Source organism: Nuphar pumila, chromosome 14 (genome assembly GCF_984573655.1).
Source record: "Nuphar pumila chromosome 14, dmNupPumi1.hap1.1, whole genome shotgun sequence".
Classification (NCBI taxonomy): domain Eukaryota; kingdom Viridiplantae; phylum Streptophyta; class Magnoliopsida; order Nymphaeales; family Nymphaeaceae; genus Nuphar; species Nuphar pumila.
The window spans coordinates 1,608,734-1,624,027 of record NC_143262.1 but is presented as its reverse complement, the minus strand read 5'-3'; the positions used below and the strand labels follow the sequence as shown (position 1 = coordinate 1,624,027).

At 38.9% G+C, this 15,294-nt stretch overlaps 1 protein-coding gene across 2 annotated transcripts in view; it reads left to right on the top strand.

Annotated features, from left to right (window-relative positions):
• Positions 1-15,294, top strand: part of LOC149816029 (protein OPAQUE1-like) — a 115,075-nt gene that overhangs the window by 76,493 nt on the left and 23,288 nt on the right. For both annotated transcript variants that reach the window (XM_089987579.1, XM_089987578.1), the window contains exons 25-32: positions 220-359; positions 8,190-8,307; positions 8,450-8,500; positions 8,686-8,772; positions 8,860-9,030; positions 9,318-9,470; positions 12,178-12,369; positions 13,618-13,755. In XM_089987579.1, coding sequence (XP_089843705.1) covers positions 220-359; positions 8,190-8,307; positions 8,450-8,500; positions 8,686-8,772; positions 8,860-9,030; positions 9,318-9,470; positions 12,178-12,369; positions 13,618-13,755 — 1,050 coding nt within the window. The remainder of the gene's footprint in view (positions 1-219; positions 360-8,189; positions 8,308-8,449; positions 8,501-8,685; positions 8,773-8,859; positions 9,031-9,317; positions 9,471-12,177; positions 12,370-13,617; positions 13,756-15,294) is intronic.

Sequence of the window (15,294 nt, the reverse complement as noted above, 5' to 3'; positions counted from 1 at the left end):
TGTTAGCCAACTATAATTGTTGCACTTGTGTGTCCTGTCTCATCATTGGGGGGTTGTTGTACATAATATATTCTGGAGAGTAACATGTATAAACTGTTCTGAAAGATATAGTTTTTTTCATGTTATGGTGTGTATATGCTTTTAGCTTTGTTTTCATTCTGTCAGATTTGTCTCTCCTTGGAATTCATGTTCCTCCCTTGCTCCTCTACCTTCTTGCAGGGTTTAGTTGAGTCTTTGCGCAATAAAAATGTGGTGCTGGAGGATGAGATTTTTCTGGCCCAAAAGAATAGTGATGAAAACAAACAGAAATTGCGTGAATCTGAGGAAAAGTGTTTGAAACTTCAGCAGAATATGCAAAGGTTGTGCTTGGTTATTTGAACATTCAAGCTTGATGATTGTGGTGATTGATACTGTTTAACTATGATGCTCCGCCTTTCTGTTCAACTTGCATGGCTTTTTGGTGCCTGTAAGAATGTAGCGTAAACCAAATCATGAAAACATTCTGTTCAAGGATATATAAAATCTACGGTACTAATACTGGGGAACCCTATGAATATAGATAAAATGTCAATTTTAAATCACATACCTCTTGAAGATTTTGATGGAATTTATAATATCAGATGAAGTAGAGAAGTTGGTTGTGCAGTACAGACTACAGATGCTTCCTCAGTCATTAGTTGGTTCAAATCTAGTCCAAAGGCAACCATGATGACTAACTTATGGTTTCGAGCACCATACCACAATTATTCCAGCCTCAAATCACTGTGTCCCCAACATGGATATCAATAGTGGTTTTAGGAATTCGAAGATCTCTTCTTTTATTTATGTCATTTTGGACTCTCAGTTGCTCTAGAATTATTCACTCTGACAAGTTTCAAAGCGTGCTATGCATAGTAAAAGCACTTAATCATATTGTAAAATTAATTCTGTATCATATAGATTTTTCAATTTTTTGATGCTTTTGTTGTACAGATTTTGTTCGGTGTTCCAAACTCTTATTTAAGGTAGTAACACTTGGTGGACATGCATTGGCATAGAGTCTGGCTCCTATACTTTGCACTGAAATCCACTACCCAAACCATGGCATTCGAATCTAACTTGAGACATTTTTAGCTAAAATGAACCTATGCCACAAAATCTGGGCTTTTGGCCTTCACGACCCACAACTTGTGAATTACAACATGCAAACCAGAGTTGCCAGTCGGGGAAGCGGGAGCAGAAAGTGATTCGAGAAGCAGAAGTCGGAAGCGAGGCACTTTCAAAATTTTAGGAAGTGGGAAGCGCAGGATGACTTGGAAGCGAACCAGAAATCGTCTCAGAAACGACCTAAGAAGCGAACCGGAAGCGAGGGAGAAGCAAAAAAGAGAAAAAAGAAAGAAAGATAAAAATAAAAACACAAAAAAAATGAAAAAAGGAGAAGCGAACTTCCCCTAAATTGGGAAGCGCACTTCCCAATTTTTTTGGCACTTCCCGGCACATTTCGGAAGCACCATGTTTCGTGCTTCGGGGAAGCACACTTCCCCATGCCCTATGGCGCTTCTGGTAACTTTGAAGCAAACCCAGTGGCCACGTCCACGTGTAATGTTTTTATTTCAAATCTCTTGTGTGGTGATAACACCAGGTGTACGTCTACCCAGTATATCCTTCTTAAATCTTTCGGGTGGACATAGCCCCATAACCAAGCATGTAGTATGTATGTGCTGTCTATCATTTTAAGCTTTTGTTTATTGCAATTAAGGCTGCACATGACCCAACTCAAGCTGAGTCTGGCTTGTTTGAGCTTTGGCTTAACAGTAAAATTAACAGGCTCAAGTTCAAACCAAACTTGAGCTGGATGCTTGCACCTGGCTTGGCTAAGCTCTGTCTGCATGTTGATCAAGAAGAATGCATATATCTTTTTCAACTTTTTATATAAAGTGGAGATGGTGGAATTTGAGCCATCCCCTTTATTAAATGACATGAAAACCACTTTACAGTTGCACTATCTTGACTTTTTATTTTTATAATCATACAATATGACATATTACATGTTTTATATATTCGATACAAATTTAAAAGAGCTTTTAGCAATCTTATATTCAAGTTTGAGCTTTTTGTCCACCCATAATCATAATATGTTAGGTTGTTAATCATAAACTTATGCTTTCAAGGTGGAAAAGTGTCGATGTATATTTTGAGGTGTCCATGCTTTTGTATTTAATATCTTTTATTTGTCTTATTGCATTAGGCACTATATGTTTTTCTGCCACCTTACAGCTTTACAGAAGTCCTTGCCATGCTGTCTTTGCCTTGTCATCTCCCATGCTCATGTCCATGACATAAATCTTATCTAACTGAGCCACCTAGAAAATAGTTGTTTTACAGAAATGACTTGATTATAGATGAACACGTTAATAAACCCACAACTTATTGTTAGAACTTCAGTTTCCTCCTGGGCTGATCTGCAAAAGAGGGAAAGGTGAGAAGAAAAAAGGGAGAAAGAAGTTGAGACGCTGAGTCGATATTACTGCACACAGGCTGATGATATTCTTTTCAATCTGTTATCGTGGCCTGGTTTAATGTATTTAAGCATCAGGTATTAAGTTACAATTTAACAAGTTACAAATTACATGCGTGCCCCATTAAACACGTCAATAGGATTTCTCAGTTTGGGTCTGGGTCAGACCCAAACTGGGTCCAGCATACGACACTTAATACTCTCCCTCAAGTTGTGCATGGTCTTGAACCATGGACAACTTGTTCTTCAGGAACCAAAATCTGTTTTTCGTCAAACCCTTTGTAAACAAATCCGCCACTTTGTCTTCTGTAGAAATGAAATGAGGTTCAATCTCTTTGTCTTCAACCTTCTGTCGAATGAAATGTTGATCTATCTCAATGTGCTTTGTCTTACTGTGGAAAATAGGATTAAAGGATATGTTAATGGCACTTTGATTGTCACACAATAAAATAGACTTGGAAATCTGTTCTTCTAATTCATTCAACAAATGTCTCGTCTAAGTAGCTTCAGCAGTTGCAGCAACCTTTGATCGATATTCAGCCTCAATATTTGATCTAGCCACTGCTTTTTGTTTTCTACTGCTCCAGGATACTAGGTTCTCCCCGAGAAAGATGCAATATCCGAAAACCGATCTCCTTTCATCAGGATCTCCTGCCCAGTCTGCATCACTGTAGACCATGACATCATGCATGCTTCCTTTTTTCCAACTTTTCTGATACACCAACCCATCTCAAATAGTACCTTTTAAGTATCTCAACACCCTCTTGACTGCATCCATATGCCCTGTTCATGGCTCATGCATGAACTGCGACACTTGATTGACAGAATAAACAATGTCAGGGCGAGTAAAGGTAAGATATTGAAGCATGCCAACTACACTTCAATATCTTGTAGGATCCAGGTACAAATCTCCATCTTGTGAACTGAGCTTTTGATGTAAGACACTCGGTGTAGACAAAGGCTTGCAGTCTTGCATACCAAATTTCTTCAATAAATCTAGTGTGTATTTATGTTGTATCAAGGTCAGGTAACCATCCTTCCTGTCTACCTCGACTCCAAGGAAATAACGCAAATCTCCCAAATCTTTCATCTTAAACCTTTGACTTAATAGTCCTTTTATTTCTTCAATGTGATTCATGGAGTTCCCTGTAACTATAATATCATCAACGTATATCAACAACAAGGTGGTTATGCCTTTATCCTTGAAGATGAATAAGGAGTGGTCTAAGAGAGATTTACAAAACCCATGCCTCTGTATTTCTAAGGAGAAACTCTCAAACCACGAGCGTGAGGCCTGCTTCAAACCATATATGGCTCTTTTTAATCTGCATACATATGTGCTCGGGTCTCCCTCAACATATCCGAAGGTTGTTCCATATAAACTTCTTCTTTCAAGTCTCCATGAAAAAATGCATTTTTGACATCTAACTGACTCAATGTCCATTCATGTTTGACGGCTAAAGACTATAATTCTTATTGTCCTCATTTTGACCACTGGACTGAAAGTCTCATAATAGTCCTGACCATATTCCTGTGTAAACCCCTTTGCAACAAGTCTTGCTTTGTATCGTTCTATAGTGCCATCGGGTCTGTATTTGATTTTATAAACCCACTTGGAATCAACAACATTTCTGTTAGGAGGTCTGGCAACAATTTCCCATGTCTGACATTCATGAAGCGCTTCCACTTCTTCATTCATGGCCTCAATCCATTTGTTTGATTTCACTGCATGATGAAACCCTATAGGTTCATCATGCTTATCAACCTGAGACAGAAAAAGTTGAAGATCCATAGAAAAATTATTGTAACTGACCCATCTGTCAATAGGATGTCTGATTCTATTCGATCTCCTCAAGTTTCCAACAGGCATATAAGTATCTGATCCAATGTGAGGAGCAGGGGGAGTACCTTTTTCTCTTCGCACATACACATACCCTTTAAATTTTTCAATAGGATGCGATTGTGGGTCTGCCCCTTCTTCAGTGTATGAAGCTCCACCGACTTGATCCCCAGATTGAGGTAAGCATGCTTGAGGTGAGCAATCACCATAAGTATCTGCAAATAATTCTGCATTCATCCACGGATGATAAACTTCTTCTCTAGGAATCCTTTGACTAGTATTAAATGATACATCTTCAATATTATTCTCGTCAAACACAACATTCCTAGAAATCTTAATACGCTTAGTCATGGGGTCATAGCACCGATAGCCTTTATAATCATCGGCATATCCCACAAATCTACACTTGGAAGCCTTTGGTTGGAATTTGTTCATGAGAGAATCATCAATATGAACATAACAAATGCATCCAAACACCCGCAGAGCATTATAATCGGGTTGAATGCCTAAAAGAGAACAAAATGGTGAACTATTTTGCAAAACTATCATAGGCAGACGATTTATAATATAGACAGTTGTATGGAATGCTTCTGTCCACAAACTAATGGGAAGATTACTATCGTGCATCATGCTCATGGCCGTTTCAACAATATGCCTGTGCTTTCTCTCAGCGACCTCATTTTGTTGTGGCGTATGTGGATAAGACACTCTACGCTTTATTCCATTACTTTGGAGAAAATCAGTAAAATCCTTCGATGTATACTCACCACCTCCATCACAATGAAAATGCAAAATATTGCTAGAGAAATGGTTTCGAACAAAGGCATGAAAGTTGCGAAATATGGAAAAGGTTTCAGACTTATGCTTCATAAAGAATATCCAAGTATAACGAGAGCAGCTGTCAATAAAGATGAGATAATATTTGCTGCTAGAAGAAGAGCATACGGGCGCAGGACCCCAAACATCTGAATAAACAATTTCAAAGGATCTTGAAGCTCTTTTATTTATAGAATCAAAAGGAAGTACATGACTCTTACGCATCTGACAACTGGGGCATTTTTTATTACTGACCTCAAGGGCTAAGCTTGATTTAAGAATTAATTTGCTTGATACAAGTTTCTCAAGAAAAGAATAACTGCAATGACCAAGACGATCATGCCAAAGACTTGGCTTATTACATTTGGAAAGACTAAAAACAGACTCAGGACCTGACTTAGATAACTCAGACTGAAAAGACTTAGACTTCAATAAGGGCTTCAAGACGGGACTGGTACGCGCAAGTGGATCTTCCTTGAAGATGTACATATTTCCTTTTCGCTCCCCTTCAGCGAATGTCTCCCTCGTTTGAAGATCCTTGACATACACAGAAGATGGAGTGAATTCAACATAAGAATGCGTATCATCAACAAGTTTAGACACCGAGATGATGTTCTTTTTTATGTTAGGAGCATGAACAACATTTGACAAATTGAGAGATGATTTTGACAAAGGAATGATTGCATTACCAATGTGAGAAATGTGATGGTGAGATCCATCTCCAGTAACAATACTATTTTTACCAAAGTAAGAAACCGAGTTCGAGAGCTTACCAACATCGCCTGTAACATGGGTCGCTGCTCCTGAATCAACATACCATGATCCTTGATCATTCTGTTTCAAGTGTAACCCAGACAGTGCAGCCAACAAAAGTTGTTTCACCTCCCCATCGGACTTGGTAACATTATCTTCCTTTTTGCTCTCAGTGTTTTGCAATTTGCCTTTATTTTGAGGATTAAACCAGCAATTTGCCTTAATATGTCCCTTTTTATTGCACAGGTAACATGTCGGGACAACTCTTTGAGTTTGGTTCTTCGCATTAGAGTTGAACGACATATTGGGTGTGGGAAGCAAACCTGGACCTGCAAACCTGCCACGACCTCTTCCTCCTCTGAAGCCATTTCCTCCACGTCCATGACCAAAGGAGAACCCAGTGGCTAAGACATCTTGGGAGTCAGATTGAGCACTAGAATCTTCAGCGATGCCTTTAAATGACATTTCGTATTGTAGAAGTTTTGCTCGGAGGTCTTCAAATGTGGGAAGCACGGGTAAGCACAATAATGATGTCACCAATACATGATAATCTGGGCCTAAACCATTCAATGTCTATTGCACTTTATCCTTGTCCGACACTTCACATCCAATAATGGCTAATTGATCTGTAATGGTCTTCATCTTATTCAAGTAATCCATGATAGATAGACCACCTTTCTTAAGAAGCTGGAATTCTCGCTTGAGGAATAAAACTCTTGCCTTAGATATTTGAGAGTATGTCTGTGCCAACTTGTTCCACAATTCCATCGCTGTGCAGTCGTCGGGGATAGCAACTAGTACTTCCTGAGACAAGGTAGAGGTGGTGTAGGCAGTTAATGCCTGATCTTTTCTCATCCAAGAGACATAATCCGGGTTGCGAACACGGTGAGTCGATGCAGCCTCATGAGCGTTGGTTTCCTCCTTTGCAATGAACTCTGGTGGGACTGGAATTGATCCATCTAGATGACCAAAGAGATCTTGGCTCCTGATAAAAGGAACTATTTGCCTCTTCCAAGTCAGGAAATTGGAGTTATTTAATTTTTCAGAAACAAGTTGACTAAGGAAGTTTGATGACAAACCAGACTGGGATGGAAAAGAATCCATGGTAACGAGACACGAGAATATAAAATGGAAAGCACTCTAAGAAAGGGCAATCAAATGATTACTTAAAATTCAAGATAATGTAACTGTTCAGAATCAGTCCAGAAGAGAACTCACTATAACAGAGAAGAGAACTCACTATAACAGAACTCAGATCCTTTTTTTTTTTTCAGATCACGAGAATACTCAAATTATCAACTCAATATTTATGAATTAAGCCAAAGCACAACTAATCAACGTTGTGCATATTCAAGATATCGGATCACGTGAACAAGGGCCAGATCACGTTGATTAACTGAGTTTTCAGATTAATCAACAATGAATATTCAGATAAAGGAATGGGAAAACAGATCCAACAGAAAGAGAAGAAAGGAAAGTACGAACAACGATTCAAGAGATATTGATTAATCATATTTGCAGATTAATCAGCAATAAAGAAATGAGAAAACAAATTTTAGAGAAGGAAGAAAGAAGAAATCGTATTTTCAGATGAAGGAAGAAAGAGGAAATCATGAGATTCAAGATAGGGTTTCAGATGAAAAACACGTCAGTGCTTTCAAAAAGAACTGGAAGAGAAGAAGAGATCGTGGTTTGAGAGAGAAAACGATAACCCAGATTGGGAAGAAGGAAAGTTTCCTGGCTGAAATTAGATGATCTCTAAGGTCATACCTTTTTGGAATCAACACCGAGCCCTAGGTCCAACCACGCTCTGATACCATGTTAGAACTTAAGTTTCCTCCTGGGCTGATCTGCAAAAGAGGGAAAGGTGAGAAGAAAAAAGGGAGAAAGAAGATGAGACGCTGAGTCGATATTACTGCACACTGGCTGACGATATTCTTTTCAATGTGTTATCGTGGCCTGGTTTAATGTATTTAAGCATTAGGTATTAGGTTACAATTTAACAAGTTACAAATTACATGCGTGCCCCAGTAAACACGTCAATAGGATTTCCCAGTTTGGGTCTGGGTCAGACCCAAACTGGGTCCAGCATACGACACTTAATACTTATTTCCTGAATGCAATATTAATTGTTAAAGAAGGTTATTTTTAGTGAAACTTATTCCGTTAGTCAACTATGGGAGTTAATGGTTGTCATGCTTGATGCTGGTTGTAATTTTTGAGAACTAATAAAATTTTTTATCTTTAATGTTTCTCTTGTTTTCCCCCCTTAATGAAATTCAGTCTTGAGGACAAGCTCTCAAACCTGGAGGATGAGAACCGTATCCTACGTCAAAAGGCGTTGAGCATTTCTCCCACCACCAAACATGCTACTCTTGGAACTACCAAGTCTTTTGCTGAGGTTTTCCTTCAAACTTAAAATCAGTCTACAGTGTTTTTTTTTCCATTACTTAAGCTTTGCAGCTTATTTGTACTTCAACCATAATTTAGAAAGATTATTCTTTGGTGTATCATTCACGTTGTGCATTGTTGTAATGAACCAGAGGTACCCTGGGAAGCAAGAACTTCCAATTGTTGATCGGAAGGAATTGTTTGTAAGTTGGCTTGACTGTGCTGTATATTCATTTCATGTCTTTTGTGACATATCCTTTATTAATTTCCACTGTCTATCATCATTGACCGGAACTGTTTGTTCTTAGGTTGCCTCATCTGTGCTGCATGGTATCTTTTGTAAGGTTTTGTAGGTATGGTCGTCACTTTTCATTTATCATTGTTGCAGGAATCACCTACTCCTTCTCGAATGATCAAAGCTGTTCCGCTTGCTCCATCAGACCGGCGGTCAAAAGTGGCTAGTGAGAGGCATCAGGTGCCTGTTTTTCTTTTCAAATGTCATAAAAAATTTATAGCATTTTTTAAGCATACTGTTCATATCTGAGATGCTTAGCCCTTTCAGGAAAATCATGAGTTAGTTCTGAAGTGTGTTAAAGAGGATTTGGGGTTTATAAATGGCAAACCAGTGGCGGCCTGCATTATTTTCAAATGCCTTCTGCGATGGCATGCCTTTGAGGCAGAAAGGACTCTTATTTTTGACCACATAATTGAAGCCACAAATGATGTCCTTGAGGTGGTATACTTGTTCTGGCTCTGTCAACTTTGTCCAGCTTTGTATCTTTGGTGTTTTGGATTTGTAGTACAAAATGTGGTTATTTGTTTGAGGATTCTGTTTATGATTTTTTCGGCAACATAGTGGTTGCTTAACCCAGTTGCCTCAATTGTGGCATTTGTCGGTCACATGTAATTCTCAAATATCAGTAATCATTCTATAAAACCACACATTTGCATCCACATCATTTGAAACATGTATACCTGGCTATCATTGATTGAGTAAATCATTAACTCCGTTTTTTCCAGGTAGGAGATGAGGAGAAAATCCTTCCCTACTGGCTGTCTAATGCTTCAACTCTGTTATGCTTCTTGCAAAAGAACTTGAGGACAAGTGGCTTTCTCACAACTCCTCAGCGTCGTTTAACAGGTTCGACAGGACTGATTGGGAGGATGGCCCAAGTGAGTTTATCTTCTAGTGTCTTTTTCCTTTCCTTTTCCCCTTCCGTTCATTTCAGATTCATTTAATGCTCATGTACCTTACATATTTTCGGGACTGTTTGGTGTCTGTATGCACGTGCTATATTAATCATTTTCAAGTTCCTGTTGCAGGTTAAAATAATGTGTAGGATTGAGATTGCATGTAACTTGCTCATCTTTCCAATATTGAATAGGATGTGGTATGTAGTTGATCAACTGGCAATTCAGAGACTATGTATCCCAATTAGAGTAAATCCTTGTCTTTGGTAACTTTGGGCCTGATTTGACTTGGGTTCACCACCCTGCTTTTGTTCTTTCATATGGCACAGCCTGAATCATTTTGACCCCTTATTCATTGAATGTTGAAAGTGATCTAAGGTGCTTTCTGTTTGTTCTGATTTTCAATAGGGATGGCAGTGGGCCAGGGGACAACGGGGCCCTGTCTCGCCCCGTTTGGACCGGGGATGAAGGGCTTGAAACGGGGATGGAGGCGGGGATGAAGGTTAACATCTATCCTTGTGCGGGGATGGAGGTGGTGATGGACTTATGCTTTTTCCCCGCCCCACCCCGTCCCCGTCCTAATCCCCGCCTTGCCTCGCCCCGCCCCGTCCCCAATCCTTCAAGGGATGACTATAGACCAAGGGGAAACGGGGCCCCGCCCTGCCTCGCCCCCATTTGGGCCGGGGATGGAGGACATGAGGCGGGGATGGAGGTTAAAATCCATCCCCGTGCGGGGATGCAAGCAGGGATGGAGGTTCGGATTTTGAAACGGGGCGGGGGTGGAGACCTTGTCCCCTGCCCCGCCCCGGTCCATTGCCATCCCTAATTTTCACTCCAATTTTGCACCACATTTCTTAACAAATAGGTAAATTGAATACATACTTGTATGTATGGAGGGTAAAATGGCGTGTCCAGGTGTCGATGCGTGTAGACACGGGGACATGCGTGTCTACACGGGGACAGACACGTTGACACAGGGACACGTGTGTCGACACGAGTACGGAGGGGAAAATGAAGTGTCCTTGAGACAGGTTTTAGGTGTTAGTTTGGTTCCTCAATCACTTGGAGAATATTAAAACTGTAGCTTTTAGAATTTTGACAGCTTAAAAAAATCTGAATTAACCACCTCTTGTTCTTTTCTTGTCTTTAGTCATACAATCTTGTGAGCTTATGTAGCCTTGAAAGTTTCTTTTTTTTTTTTTTTTGAGAGAGAGAGAGAGAGAGAGAGAGAGAGAGAGAGAGAGAGAGAGAGAGAGAGAGAGAGAGAGAGAGAGATGGGTACAGTATGGCTGGCATGATGTGTTTTCAAGAAAGGGTGCATGTGTGTTTCTGCACTGCATGCACGTGTCTGTGCATAAAGATAAAGCTTCACTGAATATATAAAAAAAAATATGAAAACATATTTTATATATGTACATTATTTACCACCCAACACCTGCATTGTGAAATGCCAATGTCAACACTAATTTGCTGGACTTTTTTGAAAATATCCATGTGCGTGCGTGCTTGCATGCAAGGGAACACACCCATTGGTGATAAATGCCCAGACATGGAGAACGAGGTTACACAGTTGTACTGATATCAGCAAACAGGGTCACCAATGACCAGAAATCCTGTCTGCCAAGCTACTTCACTGTTTTCTAGCTGGTCCAGTGAATCCTGTGGCTCCAGCCTTTTCTAGCCGTTGCGAGCTCCCAGTAGTGAAACTATCTCAGGTTCTTGAATAATGTAGGGCAGCTATTCAATGCTATTATGTAGAAGTAGAACATGTTCTGAAACCCTAGTTATCTTGGTGCCTGCATACTGATTCTTATTATTAAGTGCAGAGTCATCGATATCACCGATATTTTGAAAATATTGTGATATTATCAGTAATTTAATGTAAGTTGGTAATATTTTTTGCAAGAAAATGATACAGAATCTATTACTTCTATATCAAACAAGCATATTCGTAGAAATTTTTGTTCTCTTTTCTTTCTTATTGTATTTTTATATTTTTAAAATTTTAAAACTCTGAAGTTTTTTCGAAGATTTTCCCGAGAAAAAAGACATTGAAAATCTCCCAGAAAAACCCTCGTTGAGAAATTTCCTTGAACTATGTAGGTGAGTATGATTAAGAGAATAAAAGTTACATGTTCTTACTCTAGATACAAGGTCTATCAGCACATGGTTAACTGATGTAGAAGCTGGTGAAAGACCCAGTTCTAGTGTTGAAGCAACTCTGATGTGAATGGTTTAATAGAACTTTGTCTTATCCAATCTAATGGCTTTTTTGGCGTACATAGTGACGCACTGTTTCTTTTGTTTGGTCATGTTTTATCCTTTTGAACAGAAAATGCCCTGACTATTTGGTCTTGGGTGTGCACATTTTTTTTTCAAAATTTTGATTTTTGAAGGTCTGCATATTAGGTGTCTGGTCTGTCATTGAATTTTATGTGCTGTTAACATTCATAATGGATTCTCCTGTGTTTTACTGCATCCTGGTGTTTAGCTGCCTGTACCAATCATGATATTCATTGGTCCTAAAATGTGCTTTAGTCTCTGGGTGCTGCTTTCTTGTTATCTAAGTTCTACAACTTTGGTCAAAGGCTTATTTCTACTGCATCACTTCTGTTTTCTTGTGCTCTTGTTTTCTAAATAAGTTAGTCTGCCCTAATTTACTGAAATGGTTCTTTTTCCAATTTGTCAGAGCTTCAAATCTCCTTCAAATGTTAACTCTTTGCTACTCAATGGAAGTGGTGATGGTGCATTACACGTAGAGGCGCGGTACCCTGCTATACTCTTTAAGCAACAACTTACTGCTTGCTTAGAGAAGATTTTTGGATTGATTCGTGATAATGTGAAGAAGGAGATACTGCCAATGTTAAGTCTCTGCATTCAGGTAGGTACTTGTTATTTGTTGATTCCCCTAATCATAGTTACTGGTTTTCCTATTTGGGTTGCAACCCTCATCCCTGACCAATTAAATTTGTAGCATACTGGATTCCTATAAATGCTATCATTTCAAGAACAAACTGCCCTTCATTATGCTTTTGATGTTATGAGCTTTCTAATATAATTGACGCTTATTGTTTGTCTTCTTTACTTAATTAATGACCGAGTTAACTTGAATACATATTATTCACCACTGTGGAAGTGTTCTTTTGACTTGTGATTCACTTTTGTTTCTTAATTGTTGAATTGAACTACTAGCCTTAATTAAGGTTTAGTATGATGGACTAATTTTTAAAATTGGATTATTATGACCAATTGTTGGTTTCAAATCCCAGACAAGTCGCTCAAAACTTCAGATCTTTATATTGGCCATGAGAATGGTTTGCTTCATTACACACAAATTTTTCTCTGTGTGCATGGTTGCATGCCAGTTCAGGTGCTTGGATAAATTTGCACCTGCATATCTGTGCATGTGTTTTTCCTTTTTCTCTTCTTTCTTCAGTCCTTAAGTTTCTTATTCAAAAATGGCTTTTGTTGGTCTTTAGAGGTGGATTTGCCTTTTATTATTCATGCAGTATTTCTGTTTATGTGCTTCTGATCTTGTTTATCGTATACATTTAATACTTTCAACATTTGGTACTGTGGTCTAGAAAAAATCACATCGTAGAACCTTTTTGCAGCTCTGTTTACTTCCAATTACTAACTTTGATTCATTGGAAATCTACTTATTTTAGATTTGTAAAATAAAATGATTCTTCTAAGAAATTTAACACTATGAACTCCAAATATTCAAGTATAATTATACATTTTATTGATATTCTGGATAGCAAGAGAAGCAAATATCAAATAGCAATAGAGGCTTACCTAGTCTGGTGATATTAAGTGAATTCCGCTGGTAATCAAAAAAATCTCTGGGATTTTAGAAAATTGCAGTCTAGCATTCAGGAAATTGTTGTCAATTTAAAATTGCTCGTAAATTAATATTGAAACAGTTGGGGCTAAAATGCATCTTTATACTGTTGTTTTCCATAGCTGATGCTATACTTCTCCATAAGATGTTGAACCACAAGAATGATGTGGGCTTTTAATGCTCTTGCTTCCCACTGCCTTCTGATTCTGCTGCAATTGTTAAAGGATTTTGGTTTATTTGGATGTGAAGCACAACTAGCTTCTTACAGTTTTCTTTATGTGGAAGGCACCCAAAATTGCGAAGATACCTGCTGGAAAGACATCAAGATCATCTTTTGGCTCTGTTCAGCAGTCCCTCAGCAGCCACTGGGACAATATCATCAAATTTTTGGATTCACTAATGAAGCGTTTGTGTGAAAATTATGTGAGTGTACTCATCTCCGTGGCTTTTTGACTCATCATCTCTTAATGAATGTCCTTGCATAGATTAGTGGTAACTTGTAAACTGAGTTGATTTTTTTGGGAACACCACATATTTGATGTTTGTTTCTATGATTACTGGAAACTCCACTTACATGTGGAAAAACGTTTTTGAAATCATCTGTCAGTTTTTTTTAAACATGTGAGGAAAACATTTCTGTGACATGGGAAACCTGTCCACTTTTCAAGGGAAACATGTTTCCCATGCATCTCCCACATGTTTCCTTTAGTTAAAAGATGTTTTTCTCTGGAGCAAAAAGTTGGGACACGTTATTAGAAATTTTAATTTCTTGTTTTTGGTAAAAATATTATACATTTTTTACATTGTTTAAAATTTAAAAAGAATGTAATATGGTAGATGTTATATTTGAATGTAACCACGCTATCTTACTTTATTTATTGAATTTGTCCCTTCTAACGGTAAAGCTTATATGCATTTAAACACTTAGGGTACTTTTGTTTTGGTGACTGCTGTGATTTCATGGTCACAGGTTCACACTTGTGATAAATTTTCACTGGTTAAAAGGTGTATAAAATGACAACCTATGTCACAGGGACTCGGCCAACTGGGTGCCGCACCCGCGTCGATGCGACGCGACGCAGGTGCGGCACCCTGTGCGGTCAACCTGACCCTGGGTGCATTGACCGCACCCCTGCAACCCAAGTTTTTTGAAAGTGACGCACCCGCACCTGCACCCGCACCCGCACCCGCACCCGCACCTGCACCCATGTGACATAGATGACAACTGTGGTTCCTCAGCCTATGATATAACCTGTCACATGGGTGCGGGTGCGGGGATGCGACAGTTTAAAAAAACTTGGGTGCGGGGATGTGGCAGGGCAAAAATATAAAAAATTAAATATATATGCATAATATATATATATAATTTTTAAGTTTTAATAGTTTACAACAGTAACACTAATGAAATTAAAACACAAAAACCTGTTTTTACAATTTTTTGAGTTAAACAGAAAGTATAAACCACCTTTATGTATTTTTATAAAAGTACAACGATTTTTTATGAAATTTTAAAAACCAAACCTCAAAACAATAAATAACATAGGGTCCTAAAAGTAATATTTGATAATAAAATGGGCTTTAATAGAAAAAAGCAACTTAAAAAAGTATTAAAAAAAACTTGTTTTAAGTGAACGAAAGACCCTTCTTCCTTCTCTTTACTGAAACCCTAGACCTCAGGGTTTCCGCCGGCGACCTCCTTCGTCTTTGCCACCGAGCAGCGACGCTCGACGAGAGTTCCCATCGATGACGTCCTCTGCCACCACCGAGCAGCACCACCCATCGAGAGTTCCTGTCGGAGACCTCTGCTTCTTTCAGTTTTCTGGTAACAACTCACTAGAGGGGATGAGCTCTCTCGCACAACTATGGAGCGTCCACCAAGCCGTGGCCAACGGTGAGAGGAAAGATAGAGAAAAGAAAGAGGAAACTAAGCCTTGTTTTCCTTGGTCCTTTAAGGGAGCTCGC